General features: G+C 41.2%; 1 protein-coding gene across 1 annotated transcript in view; it reads left to right on the top strand.

The window, feature by feature from the left end:
• grin1b (glutamate receptor, ionotropic, N-methyl D-aspartate 1b) overlaps positions 1–14818 on the top strand; it is a 30677-nt gene extending 15859 nt beyond the window's left edge. The window contains exons 12-22 of the mRNA XM_068310836.1: positions 242–369; positions 1320–1484; positions 1870–1988; positions 2395–2507; positions 2584–2732; positions 2848–3005; positions 3085–3246; positions 3333–3442; positions 5867–6012; positions 11769–11876; positions 14753–14818. Coding sequence (XP_068166937.1) covers positions 242–369; positions 1320–1484; positions 1870–1988; positions 2395–2507; positions 2584–2732; positions 2848–3005; positions 3085–3246; positions 3333–3442; positions 5867–6012; positions 11769–11876; positions 14753–14818 — 1424 coding nt within the window. The remainder of the gene's footprint in view (positions 1–241; positions 370–1319; positions 1485–1869; positions 1989–2394; positions 2508–2583; positions 2733–2847; positions 3006–3084; positions 3247–3332; positions 3443–5866; positions 6013–11768; positions 11877–14752) is intronic.
• Positions 14819–15399: the final 581 nt, after the last annotated feature.

Here is a 15399-nt window from a genome sequence, read left to right as displayed (position 1 = left end):
CTAGTGGTTGTTTGGTGTTTGTTGTTGTCCCCTTCCAATATAAACACACAGAGCAGACGTGCTGCTTAGTGTTCACTCTGTCCTCCTATTGGTCAAACATCTGAACGGGTCTGACCCCGGCATGAGGAAACTCCGCCTACACAACTGTAACTTTTACATGACAATTGAATGACCTTTAACCTGTCTGAGCATACACACTACCTGTGTGTGTGTGTGTGTGTGTGTGTGTGTGTGTGTACAGGTCAGCCCATCGTCCCCCAGTGTTGCTATGGTTTCTGTATCGATCTGCTCATCAAGCTGGCGATGAGCATGAACTTCACCTACGAGGTTCACCTGGTGGCTGATGGGAAATTTGGCACGCAGGAACGAGTAAGTGTTTGTGCATGAGTGTGCTCAGTCACAAGTTCATTTATATTCACTTCAAATTTGGTGTGTCTGTGACCTGTTTACTGATTCAACACCAGCACTGAAGTCTGTTGCCATGGCAACCACAGCTCCGTCCTTGACTCTGACCTTGTTGAGGCCAAGATACATTTTTATCCTCTCTCTCTCTCTCTCTCTCTCTCTTCTCCCCCCCTCTCACCTCCTCTATTCCATCTTCCTCCTCCTCACTTTAAAAAATTCTCTTCTTCTTCCTCTCATCCCTCTCATCAAACATTTATGCTGTATCTCATGTTCAGAAACACAGATTATTATTATCCAATAATCCCAGTGCACATACAAAAAAAAATACAGCAAGGATTGCATAAATTTCCACAAAAAAATTGTTATTAATTATTCTGTCAGAAGTAATGTTGAATTACTGATCAGAGGTGAGATTCAACCCTCTTTAGGTTCATGCTGCTTCAAACAGCAACAAGCAAACATGATTAAAGCTGAAATCAGTACTAGACTTTAGTTGAATGGATACTTTGATGTTTCTTCTGCTTTTCATGAAGTCCTTCAGGTGTGGCGTCATTTTGGGGGGGGTTTCAGCTTTTACATTGGGTGTGTATTGCAGGAATGTTAGACTGGATGACATCATTGGTAGAATGGGGGCAGGAAACGTCTTTAAATCTTGTCTTTAATTCATGTCACTCTCAGTTTTTACTCCATGATGCTGACATGAAATAACTGAAATCTCTGTTGGTGCTATTCTGGACGCTAACAGATGTAACTAGATAAAGCAGTTCTAATTGTAATTCTACACTTTAGTACTAATTCTGCTACTAGGCGTTCCATCGACCCATCCACACAATTCAGCGACACTGCTATGACTGCTGTAGCATTTCATGTCAAGTTCACACTGGAGTCATGTGACCTCTGACTTCCTGCTGCAGGTGAACAACAGCAACAAGAAGGAGTGGAATGGCATGATGGGGGAGTTACTGGGTGGTCTGGCTGACATGATCGTCGCTCCCCTCACCATCAACAACGAGCGTGCTCAGTACATCGAGTTCTCCAAGCCCTTCAAGTACCAGGGGCTCACCATCCTCGTCAAGAAGGTCAGCCAACTGAGCGGACTGGTTGTAGTGGGCAGGCAGACTGACTGGACTGGTTGTACTGGGTTTTCGTAGTTTTTTGGGATCAGACGAGACAAAATCAACTGAGTTAATCCGACCTGATGTCCTTCCAGCCTCACTCTCCAGTCTGTTTGATAATAGGAGTATTTTAGGTCAGTGATCCAGTTCATCAGCAGCACAGCAGGAGGGATCGGGTCCATTAGAAAAAAATAAATTCTTCTGACTGGAGCACTGAGCTGAGACATTTCCAGAATAAAGTGGGAGCAGAACAAATGGGTTATTCACATGTTGTGGTTGATGTGCAGACTTGATACCATGTGACGTCTGTATATTGTGTGTTATCGCTGTGTGTGTTGTGTGTGTCCAGGAAATCCCTCGCAGCACTCTGGATTCATTCATGCAGCCTTTCCAGAGCACTCTGTGGCTGTTAGTCGGTCTGTCGGTCCACGTGGTGGCAGTGATGCTTTACCTGTTAGACCGGTTCAGGTACACAACGCACCACAAAACCACACAACCGAGAGGCAGGATGACCCAGGATGGTGTTCTCACCTCATAGAAACATTACATTTTCTTGTTTCCAACAGTTCAACCAAAAATATTTCTGAAAAATACAAGCGAACAGGTTTTTTTTATAGGTCATTTGGTCAGTTTAAGTTTAACAATTTAGCACTTTCTGATAAAGTTTTAAAAATTTGCATCTGTTTCACATAGAGAAACAGACCAGGTCATCTAGTGGATGAAAATGTGATGATGTCAGAGCCGATCTTCCTCACTAGTGTGTCTTCATCACTAACCAGCAGAGTGTCCTGTGTTGTGAAGCCTCCTAGGATTGCTTTAACAGCAACAAAAATACTGCAACATTGACGTTATGGCTGTTTTTTGTTGGTCGTAGCCCGTTTGGAAGGTTTAAAGTGAACAGTGAAGAAGAAGAAGAAGACGCCCTCACCTTGTCCTCCGCCATGTGGTTCTCATGGGGAGTACTGCTGAACTCTGGGATAGGAGAAGGTTGGTGATCAGACCTGTGTGTCTAACTTGTCTGTCTGCCCGCCTAACCTGTCTGCCTGTTACTGTCTGCCCGTAGGAGCTCCGAGGAGTTTCTCAGCAAGGATTCTGGGTATGGTGTGGGCGGGGTTTGCTATGATCATTGTAGCCTCGTATACTGCCAACCTGGCAGCCTTCCTTGTGTTGGACCGGCCTGAGGAGCGCATCACTGGCATCAACGACCCCAGGGTGAGGGGTATGAGTAGGACTGCCCCGCTCTTGTGGATACCGGTGGTCATGACTTGCATGCTCCCAAGTTCTGACTTGTATCCTCTGCTGTTCTTTTTGTTTTCTACCCTTTTAGCTGCGTAACCCATCAGATAAGTTCATCTACGCCACAGTGAAGCAGAGTTCGGTGGATATCTACTTCAGACGGCAGGTGGAGCTGAGCACCATGTACCGCCACATGGAGAAACACAACTACGAGAGCGCTGCTGAGGCCATTCAGGCCGTCAGAGACAAGTAGGCTTTTTGCTCCTTTAGGCTCCTTAGAGATCTTGTTCTGCTCAACTGCTGATACATCTTTTCTCCTCCCTTGTAGTAAACTTCATGCATTCATATGGGACAGCGCTGTGTTGGAGTTTGAAGCATCACAGAAATGTGATTTGGTGACGACAGGAGAGCTTTTCTTCCGCTCTGGATTTGGGATTGGAATGAGGAAAGACAGTCCGTGGAAACAGAACGTTTCTCTGGCTATTCTCAGGTGGAAACTGTCCAAAGAGGATTATATCTTGTCACCGTTCTCCTGTAGAAATTGACCATTGGTTTCTTTCGTATATATCTCTGCAGCTCTCATGAGAATGGCTTCATGGAGGATCTGGACAAGACGTGGGTGCGGTATCAGGAGTGTGACTCCAGGAGCAACGCCCCCGCTACTCTCACCTTCGAGAATATGGCAGGTAGGAAACTGACTTACAACCTAGTTGGAGGCCAAAACCTGTTCATCTCTATGACTGTTAAACGTGATGGTTATCTTTTAGATTGCCTTGAAATCTTTTCTTAAATTCCTTGAAATGTTTCTCTTGTCCTAATTAAGGACGTTGAGTGATGTTGACATAGTTGTGCCAGCAGGTTAGCAGGAAAACAACAGGTAGGATCCCATTTATGATGGTAAACACAGAGCTGAAGCAGATTTATATACAGTAATGATGTTAATCAGACAAACAAACCCAGCTGGCAAAAACTAACCAACTCTAACTCTAGCCCTAAACCTAAAACCCTCAGTCTTAGCTCCTAACCCTAGGCCCTAACCCCTAATCCCTAACCCCTAATCCCTAAACACCTAACCCTAACCCTAAACTACTAAAATTACTTGTGTAATACTCAGATTACTGGAGCGAGGTTTTTGTATGACTAATAATACAGATACATTTTCAAGGTTTGTTGAACTGTTTCAAAATCCTCTCCTTTCAGAGAAAATAAATATTTTTTACTTTTAGATACTGTTTAGTCTTTTGGTGTCACAGTGTTCTATATTTAATATTCACAGCTATGTTAAGGCTGTTTGGTTATTGTCTTGGCCATGGTTAAAAGCATTTCCTTATAGTTAAACTCTGGAACACAATTTATTGAATTAAGTGTGTAGATGTCTGTGTCAAGTGTTTTTGTGTATTTAGTGTATTTATTTATTTATTCAGTTTATTTTTCTTCTTTCCAGACAAAATTATTACAACATATTTCACTTTCATCAGTGTTGAAACATCATCAACAACATCTGAAAAGGGAAAAAAAAGGGTTAACGGGTAGAAGCCATTGGCTTGTAAGATTCCTGTCCCCTAAATTATCAACAAAACATCTCTCATTAGAATATGTAATCAACAAACTCAGACATTAAAAGTCTTCAACCAGCTCATACATTGAATTTTGACAGACGTTCATACTCTTATCCACTTCCAGACATTAGCCTTTGACCCTGGAGTATAACCATGTTTACATTCTTCCTAGGAACACAAGGTTTCTTAACATCATGGATAGTCAAAACTAGACGTTGACCTTGCCAGTGTTCTCCACAAGAATATAATGATCACCTTCACCTTTTTCAGCAGTTTGTTGCAGACACTGAAACACCAGTTTCACATGGTATTATATTGTCAAAAGATATCAACATGCTCTTTAAAGTCTCAAAGTTAATGTTATCCCATGTTATTACAAATACATGTTGTTGTTGTTTTTTTTAATATTTATTTTGTTTTTTATTTTATTTTATTTTTTGTTCATTAGTCCATGTTTCTGACATCAATGATGTTGATTTTTTCGACTGTTCCATGAAATACTTGTAGAGAAAAATTGTAGAGCTCCCACTATTGAAGTGACTCTGTTGTACTGATCTTTGGTGTAGTAACAATTCTTGTCTGTCTTTATTGCTCATATTTCACCAACTCTTCTGCACTCCTGATCACCATTGTTTTCATGTGGTCCGAAGAACGCCCCTTTGTTTTGATGAAGATCCTGCAGTTTTTTGTCCAGGTTTTGTCGATCAGCCCATTCTTCTTCAGTTGTCGAGCTTTTTTAGCGATTTCAGCATTCTTTTTAGTTAGATTCTCATTAATGTAGACAGTTTGAAGCCTTGTTTCAGAAGAGCTCTCTTGTGTTTACGATTGTTGATTTTATCAGCACTGCAGGTGGTCTCCTACCTCCAGATGATAATGGGTAACATGTCTCAATCTGGTCCGGATCTCTGGTTATCTCCAGATCCCTCAGTTGAGAACTCACTTGTTGCTCCAGAGATTCGATGTCAGCGCTAGCCATAGCATTTCTGTAATTCCTCGGCTTGATTTTGATTCCAGTGTTGATCACATCATTTATACGAATGCTTTGTTCCAAATCATCCATTCTTTGTTGTCCCTGTTCCAAGACAACAATTTTTCGGTCTTTTTCATCCATGTCTTTCAGAATTTTCTTCATTTAGTCCTTCATTTCTTCCAAGGCGTCTAGCACCGGTTTTAGCTTTTCTTCCAACTTTTTATCAAAGTCACTCCCTAACTTATCAAAGTTGCTCTTTAACTCACTCTTTAATTCTTTCATAGAGACCATCTGGTCTTTAGTATCATCCGATTTTCAAAGTTGCTTCAAACTGTCTACATTAACTCACTCTTTAATTCTTTCATAGAGACCATCTGGTCTTTAGTATCATCCGATTTTCCTTTTGGTATCGTCATTTTGCAGAGAATAAGTGAGAGTCAGTCTGGGTATGAGTTACAGAGATAGCATATAAGATGTGATGTCATCCTGAATGATGTGATGTCATCCTGAATCTATTTGTACAATCTTGACTGACAATAAATGGAATGACATGCAGACGTGAGCTCACCTGTCCTCCTCAGGTGTGTTCATGCTGGTTGCTGGTGGCATCGTTGCTGGGATCTTCCTCATCTTCATTGAGATCGCCTACAAACGACACAAAGATGCTCGAAGGAAACAGATGCAGCTCGCCTTCGCTGCTGTTAACGTCTGGAGGAAGAACCTGCAGGTACAAGACTCCACTCTACTCTAACTGTACTCTAACTGTACTCTACCTACTCTAACTGTACTCTAGCTACTCTAACTATACTCTAGCTACTCTAACTGTACTTTACCTACTCTGTGCTCTCGCTACTCTGTGTTCTAACTGTACTCTAACTGTACTTTACCTACTCTAACTGTGCTCTCGCTACTCTAACTGTACTCTAACCATACTCTACCTACTCTAACTGTACTCTACCTACTCTAACTGTACTCTATCTACTCTCTAACTGTACTCTAACCATACTCTAGCTACTCTAACTGTACTCTAGCTACTCTGACCATACTCTAGCTATTCTAACTGTACTCTAGCTACTCTAACTGTACTCTAACCATACTCTAGCTACTCTAACCGTACTCTAGCTACTCTAACTGTACTCTAGCTACTCTAACCATACTCTAGCTACTCTAACTATACTCTAGCTACTCTTACCATACTCTAGCTACTCTAACTGTACTCTAGCTACTCTAACCATACTCTAGCTACTCTAACTATACTCCGAAAACTAACTGTACTCTAACTGTACTCTAACTACTTCAATGGTAGACTCCCTACTTCAGCTATACTCTTACTGTACTCTAACTACTGTGACTGTACTCTATAACTGTACTCCAACTGTACCCTAACTGTACTCTAACTTTATTTTACTTCACTCTGCTCTGGTCAAACTATACTCTTCTAGAACTGTTCTCTATTGTACTGTACTATACTACGCTCTAACTGTACTCACTCTACTGTGCCCCACTATACCATACTGAACTTTACTAAATTCTAAACTGCTTTATTCTACGTTACTTGAAATGCACTTCAATGTACGATACTGTACTGTAATTGGTCTCTAACTGTACTCTATTATACTCTACTGTACACAATCTGCACTCAACTATACTCAAACTTATTGAAATGTTTTCTACTGCAAGCTACTTGACTCTACCATACTCTCCTGTACTCGACTCTCACCTTGTGTGGGCAGTTTTCATCGCCTCTGCTGCTGTTTCACTTTAATTATAATTTTCAGAAGGTTTGAACATTATTCACTAAACTATCTTTATGGTGCAGAGGAAGAGCCCTCTAAATGCTGTTGCTATCTTTGCCCCTTCTATAACCATTAACCTGCCGACCCCGCCTGTAGTTAATGGGAGGCTGAAGGATTTGAGATTGAGGTTGATGAAGAGGCTCCACCTCAGGAAGAGAGAAAGAAGACGTAGAAATTTTCTCTCACCCTCTTGATGATCTTTTGATCTTGCCTGAGCATTATCCTCACTCGTAAAAACAACTCAATTTTTAATCCGTATGTTCAAACCCCTTTGATTTTTGGCGTTATAAATTCTGACACAGTCAAAGCAAAAGAGCTCCAGATGATGCATTACAAAGCATCTGTTTTGCACAGCAGAGGTATTGGCAGACCGGTGCAACACGCCTCCAGTGTGTATGTAATAGCATATTAGCATTCAGCAAGCTAAAGAGGTGTGATGTGTAACACGGCAGCATCTAGTGCAATGTTTCACAGTGATGTCCACTGTGGCTTTGTAAACAATGCTGTTGTAACATAATGTGATATTAACAAGAAAACATCGAACGACTATCAAACAGAAGGTTTTCAATATGAGTCGTTTATTATCTGTTAACAGGAACATGCTTACGGTTTTCCTTGTAATGATTTTCTGCAGCAGAATGAACAAATGTTTTAATCTATATATGAGGTTATTGCTGATCTGCCGCATCAGCTCACATTAACACGAGCCTTCAGTGGCATAATGAATAAATCATGGATTCTGTCTGGATTAGCACTTCAAACAATAGCCATTGATGGCTAGTAACTAGCAGATGATCATTAGCATTTCAGACGGCTGTTTCTGGGGGAGAGGAGGCGAGGAACTCATCCAGACAGATAAACAGACACTTGATGAGTCGATACCTATAGGGAATGATGGGGTCTCCTTCATTAGAGGTATAGATGCATTTATGATCAATTTGTCATTACTATCAACTATTTAAATTAATGAATATGTTGTCCAGTTTGCATCGCAGGTGTTTTCAACTGGACTTGAACTTTCACCCTTGGTAAAACTACAGGATGTCAAACGGACATTCACCTTCACATCGTAGACCCGTCTCTCTGATACCTGTGTTTACTAGTACTGAGATAAACAATCATGACATATTGAGCTCTGCATCCTGGCTTTATTCAGTCCAGACTTGTCATCTGTAGAGAAAATCCAGGTTTGGATCATTCAAATACTGATAAGGCACCGATTGAAGCTTGGTCATCCCTATTCATCACCTACTCTTGGCCCTGTGTTGATACCTAATAACACACTGGCAAGTTATCGCTTGTTAGCATGCTGCGCTTTCAGTTTTCAGTCAAACTTTGAGTTTTTATTTTAGACATAATGTTTTAGTAGAGTCCAGTAGACTCCAATAGACCTCATTAGAGTTCATTAGAGTCCAGTAGAGTCCAGTAGAATTAATTCGAGATTAAAGGTCACATATGATGGTTTTTTTTAATTCATGTCATTCAGCTGCCAGATGTCCAATGTAGAGTCCAGTAGAGTCCAGTAGAGTCCGTTCATCAGCGTGAGGTATTTCAGGCCAGTGTCTATGGTGCGATGTATATTTGCCATGTGATCCTGACCAGTGATGCTGATAGAAACTGATCCAGAACCACGTTTTAGTCTTTGTCAGTGTGTTCCAGTCTCTGAATGAAACTATGTTCTTGATTCATGATCAATGTGTTGAATTGATTTTCCATTTCAAGTGAATGTTGAATCCAAACTGGTTATTGTGAAAAATTGACCTTCATTGGGTTCCAGTTTGTTGTTTTTTTCTGAGTCTGGTGATGTTTTGTATTTTTCTTCTCATCATCAAAAGTCAGATTTTTTTTGTATTACAAACTAAACGGCCTCTGAGGTAATCAGTCCATAGCTCATGGTTCAAGTAATTTAAAATAGTTAAACAAAAAGTAATCTGGTGCAAAGTAAGGTGCAGACACAATTGAGTACTAGAGCAAATACCAGTTTTTACCCTAACCCAGGGCTCATGAAGGTTTTCCCATGGGATGCAACCAGTCTAAGCATTATCGAGTAATACATACAGACTGTCCCAACCCTGGTTGAAATTTTAAGTTTTTGTTACGCAAGATCCATTTCTAATTGTCGTCTTACTGACATCTAGAAAATCTGATCATAGACACCCAACAGGAAGTTCATGTTTTCTTTTGAGTATGATGTTAAAACTGACATTTTCAAATTGACAAATTGACACGATCATTTTCAACAGATGGAGAACTGAACCACGTTCGGTTTTTACTGTTGGAGTGTCGGATAATAATAAGTAAAACTGATTAAAGAAACCTCTGGTTTTATCAGTGGAACTGATCGTCATCTGCATAACAATGAACATTGGTAGAGCATTTGCAAACAGTACAAAAATGTACCTAAAGTTTAATGTTATTGTAATTACATCTTGTTATTATTAGCCTTCTGTGGTGAAACAAGCAGAGTGTACACGCTTTGCTAATCTGCCTGTGTCCATATATGCTAGCAGGTCATCTAGCATGCAGCACATTATTCTGGAGATTTTTAGATGGAGTAAAAAGTTCAAATGTTCTCTTGCTTTTTCCATGGATTATTCCCCATTGTGTGTGCATGCTTTTCTGCTGCCCTGCTTTTCCAAGGCTTATTTCAAGCAGCTATGAATTTATTTAGCTGTGCAAATACTGCAGCATTGTTTTAGATCAATGTTTAGTAACTTTGTCCTGCCTCAAGATAGCAATGCTCTAACAAAGCTGCTGACCCCCCCTGATTTTAACACTAACGCTAGCATGGACTCATAAATACCTGATACTGAAACAACGTGGACATGAAGATGTTTGCGCTGTGCTTTGCACCACAATCAGCTGGGCTGACGTCAAGAGACAGAATAAAGTCTCAGCAGTTAAATCACACTGAAAAACAATGAACACATGATTTGATTTAACAGCCGTTAAAACAATATCGGTTTGATGTTTTCTGTCGTTTGTTGACAGGGAGAAGATACAGAATAACACCAGACCTACTGCAGTAAAAGTACTGCCAGTGTGTTGACCCGACTCTTACCGATGTGTTCAAAGTGACGATGAAGATGTCTTTATTGATGTTAGGGGTGCAATGCCACCATCATCCATCATCTGTGTCCAACACCCCCCCTCATTGAGCAGCAGTCTGATGTTACCACTGCTTTAGTCAGGCTTCATCTGCCATCTTTGTTGCCCCCCCCCCCTCCACAGGATATGTTTCTTTTGCATCATGTGATCAATGTGTCGCTGTGTTTGATCCTCATGCCATTGATTTTAGCTGATGTGTGTCTGTGGGCGGTAAAACAATGTTTTACTGAAACATCATGTCTGTGAAGATGAATGTGTTTCAGTGTGTGACAGCTGCTTGATGCCACGTCACAACTTTTAAGGTAGACCGAGAAAATCTTGTTGATGTACCGAAGCAGGTGACTTAGAAATAATCTTCTGCCCTGTGAACATAACAACAGGAGGTTTCACTGTACTTTTTAAAGCACCATGCTTGCTATAAAAGTGATCCCCATCCACACAGATTTATAAAAAAAATAACACTACTGTAGTATACATTCCAGTAGATGGCAGGGTAACATTTAAAATTCAGCACCACAGAATTACACTTGCATACAGTGAGTTAAACAAGAGATGATGGTGACTATATGCTCAAGAATTGATGATTTAATGTCACTGGATGATGAAGGACGTGCACAGATGTCCATCTGAGGCCTAACAGCGATGTTGTCATAACCGTTTTAAACAGATTACTCTCTGAATGCCGTTTCCAAATGTTGGTGTTACTAGGGTCCCCAAAACACCAAAGTAAAGCTGACAAATGGTTGCCAAGGTTACCAAGGTCATTGTTCCATGTTAAAAGAAAACGACAACAACAAAAAACCCCCGTCATGTACACTGTCACATTTTAAAACATGTTAACTTCATGCATTTCATATGAAGAAGGTCTGCAGGATACACACACCCCAGCTTATGATGTGTTCACTGACTTCTGGTTAGAACGTAGTGTGAAGTTACATTAATAGATCTGTTTAGTTTAATATTACAGGTTTAGTTTATGATTCTGGATACTTTAGTCTTATTGTAATCAAAGAAAACGGTTAATATGGTAGCGAATTTTTAAAAAAGGTTCATTTCTATATTTTAGTCAATCTGTTTGTGGTAATTTCCCTCTGCTGTCATCTTATTAATACCTGATTTGAACATGTTGAATAATTCAGAATGCAGGTTTGGTGATAGGAGGCAACCAGCTACTTAAAGAAGCTTCCCTTTAGAAAGAGTGTTAGTTTTACGTTAGCGTCTTTGTGTCGTTTCACGTCAGGCACAAGTATAAAATACTCAAATGTGATGAAGTACAGTTACCTTATTGATTTTAAAGTACTGCCAAATGTGGAAATCAGATATAGCTTTTAATTTAATAGTGCACCATGCTATGTTACAATATATCATGCTATGTAATGCTATATAATGCTTTATTATACTGTATGTGTGTTGTGGTGTAGATGAATACTGAAAACACACACCACACTGCATTCACTACATTCTACTGCATCATACGACAGGTTCATGTGTGATACTGCAGCACTCTCACACACAGGTGTGACGTGTCTCTGCTGCGTGTGTTAACGTGTGTGTGCACCTATCGTATCATTTATTTTAGGATAGGAAAAGTGGTAGAGCAGAGCCCGAGCCCAAACTGAAAACCTCTTTTAGGTCCATCACTTCGACCTCCGACCTCAAACGGCGTAGGGCCTCCGGGGACGCCACGGTAAGGAGATGAAGACCACATCCTCCCGTCCTCCTCTCATCCTCCTCTCTTTAGTTTCATCCCATCTGTTGGTCTTCTTTTCCACTTCTTCCATCAATATCTCATCTCTCCTCTCATCCACAGCTCCATCATATCCACGCTGACTCATCATGGCCCACCCGTCTGTCAGTCAGCCATCTTTATCTTCCGTGTGTCAGACAGACAGACAGACAGGCAGACAGATTGGAGACAGGCAGCGTTGGCTTCGGTCCGTCCGGTCAGGTCAGGGATCGTGATGTCGCCGTGTCGCACCGAGTCGTCCTCTTGCAAAGGAGAAATGAAGAGGGTCAGACTGTGTGGTCTCTTTCCGTCCTCTCATCCGTCCTCTCTGTTGGTGTCCTGTCTGTGTCTTCGTCCTCCCTGTCTTGTCGTTTGTTGCTCTCCTTCCTCTGCTGTCATCTCTGTCCTCCATCTGTCTATCCAGAGAGGTTTCATCCTTTTTCCACTAACCTGTGACAGGACGTCGGCAGATGCCCCTCTAACCTTTCAGCGAGGCCGGACGGTTAAAGCTGTCGCTGTCGGATAATAACTGACTCTTGTTCCAGCGCCATCAGGACGGAAGAAGAAGCTCCTCCCCCTGACTGTTTGTGTCATCAGTGGTTTTGACCTGCCGCCGCCTGCATTTCTCTCTCTCTTCTTTTCAGTGTAAACTGGGAGGAAACGCGTCAGTCTTCGGTCTTTACGTCTGTCACACACTTTAAAAGTTTCTTCCACCTCCACAGAGACACCGACTCTCGGACGCTTTGACCCCCCCTCCCCCCTCCCCGCTGATGTGAGGGGAAAGCGAACAGGGCAGGAGTGTGTTTGTTAGTGATGCTGACATCCAGACAGTGGCAGCAGTCTCATTTCTCTTTGTGCTCATCTCTTTATTTCCTATATGAGTGTTTCTTCTCTCTCGGTGGATTTTAATGGTGTCCAGACTACATGCTGTACTACACACACACTGCCTCTGTCCTCCTCTGCAAGCACGACCACCTGAAAACACTCAGCACCAAACAGAATCGGACCCACGCTCTGTTCACACCACAGTTACTCAGCCAAGAAAAGAGAAAGTCCTGTGTTGGGATAGAAAACTGGGGATGGGTTTCTGCTTGAAGACAAAAAACAAAACAAAAAAAAAACGACCCCAAGTTATTAATCATCACTATTTTCTCAGTTATTATTTATGATTCTTTTAATTCACCTTTTCAAGGAGCTTCCATACAACATGAAAATCAAATGCTTTTTCTTGAACTCACCTTTAGTCACGTGGACCAATAACTCTGCTTCTTACATGAGTCATTAAAGGAAAAATGTCGCTCTACCATACGACACGGCAAAATGATGTCATACGAAGGATGAAAATTCGAATAACGTTATTCAGATATTCATTTTTTTATTGAAATCCCACAAAAAAGATTCACAAGTGGGATTCTTGACACACCCCAGTGTTGTTTATGTGATGATACACAAAGACGTAAAGAAATACGAGTTACCACAATGATGATGACTGAGGCTGTTTAGAGACAAGAACCCCAGTAATGTGGAGGTCATACCACATAAGACGTGTGCAGCGCCATCTAATGGATAAACTGAATGGTGGCGTCGTTCTTTAGGCTGTTGGCACTAATTTCAGTTCAGTTTAACTTCCAATGTCTTACTGTTATTGTTATAAATAAAAGAAACCCAGATAAAGACTAAAAGCACAAAACTGTTAAAGCACCAGAAAAAACACATTTACAACGGTGTGTTTCCATGGTAACGGAGGACCGCTCGGAGGCTTCCCCTGCTGCTCGTGTTCAGACGTATCATATGCAGAGTCACAGGGGCCGACCGCTTTTCATGCACATCAAACTTTAACACTTTGTGGTCAGATTATAAGAAGGTCATATTTAATTAATGTCACCGAAGAAGAAACATCCGCTTTTAATGTTCCAGCACATGAAGAAATACCAATTATTTATTTATGTCCTGGAGAAATCAGCATGATCTTTTACTGTTTGATTTGTTACGGTGAGTTTCAATGACTTGCATTGCAACTACCTTAATAGAGCTAATATGTATAAACCATTACATTTTTGCCACACATGTCTGAAAGATAAAAATATTGTTCAGCATAGTATTTATACACATTTTATACTTTAAGATACCCTCAAAATAACAAAATAACTAGTAATTTAGTGATTGTTACATAACTCGATCTTAATATTACCAGCAAGTTGGTAAACAATAACTAACCATCAACTTCATGGGATTCTTGATTTTAATAATAGTAGTAATAGTAGTAGCAGTAACAGTTATAGTAATAGCAGTCGTAGTAGTAGTAATAACAGTTTAACAGTTTTAATAAATAGCAACAGGTGCTGTTTTGGTCTGAACTGCCAGAAATAAATGAACAGAACCTTTAGGTGGTCCTGGTCCAGAACCATCTGAATCCTCAGAAGCTGCTGATGGAGATCTAGAATCGGATTGGATTAAGTCAAAACATGTGACCGCTACGGCTGCTGTCTGCTTTCCTGCATCAGCAGAGGTCACTCTGCTTACCCGAAGTAAGTAGAGTGACCTCTGCTTGCTTTGGGTTAACTTCAGATGATCTCTACCAAAAGATGTAAGGCATCATCCCTGATCAGTCCGCACATTTTGATCTACGTCATTTGGGGGAATAATGTCGAGTTAAATCTGAGCTTGAAATAGAAAAACTCACAAGTGAAAAAAAAAAAAATCGCAAGTGTTATAAAATCAGGAGAAATCAGACGCCCACCATCTTGGCTTGAAGACTGAATGAGTTGAATTAACCTGTGTGTCTCTTTTGCTCTCTCTCTCTCTCGCTCGCCCTATGTCCCCCCCCCCCTCTCTAGCCATACCCGACTGACATCACGGGCCAGCTCAACTTATCAGATCCCTCTGTCAGCACTGTGGTCTGAGAGAGAGGGAACATCACTGCTTCTGCTGAGCCACCCACACACACACACACACACACACACACACGCCAGACTGAGCATCCTCTAAGACAAGGAGTATGTGACACACATTCCATCATCTCATCCAAAACACACACACACACACACACACACACACACTTGCACTCCGCTTGTAGCTGTCTTTAACAAGCAGGTATTTTATTTTGAAAGGTGATGTTGCACAGATGATTGTTTCCTGTTGGTCACATTAATCGATCGTCCCGGTCAGTTGAGCCGTTTGTGTTGCTGAAAACTCCAACAAAAAAATTGGTCTGAAAGTCAAATGTCCTGTCAGTCGATCTGAGACCTGGTTGACTGATGCTTATTGAATAGAATCTTGTCAGTCAACCAGGTCTCTGATCATTGATTGGAGGGTGGCAAGTGGGCAGAGCCTCTGAGAAGGAACCACAAATATCCCCCGGATCTTTGGACCAGACTGAATTTAGGCTCGTCACTGCTAAGGATAATAGGTAAAAGCAGTAGTATAGAAGAAATCATTTAAAGTAGGTTTTGAGATGTTAACAAAAAAGTGTTAACACTCTGTC

The sequence above is a fragment of the Antennarius striatus genome, chromosome 3 (assembly GCF_040054535.1).
Source record: "Antennarius striatus isolate MH-2024 chromosome 3, ASM4005453v1, whole genome shotgun sequence".
NCBI lineage: Eukaryota > Metazoa > Chordata > Actinopteri > Lophiiformes > Antennariidae > Antennarius > Antennarius striatus.
Note: the sequence above shows the minus strand (reverse complement) of the source record. Positions and strands in the feature narration are given on the sequence as shown.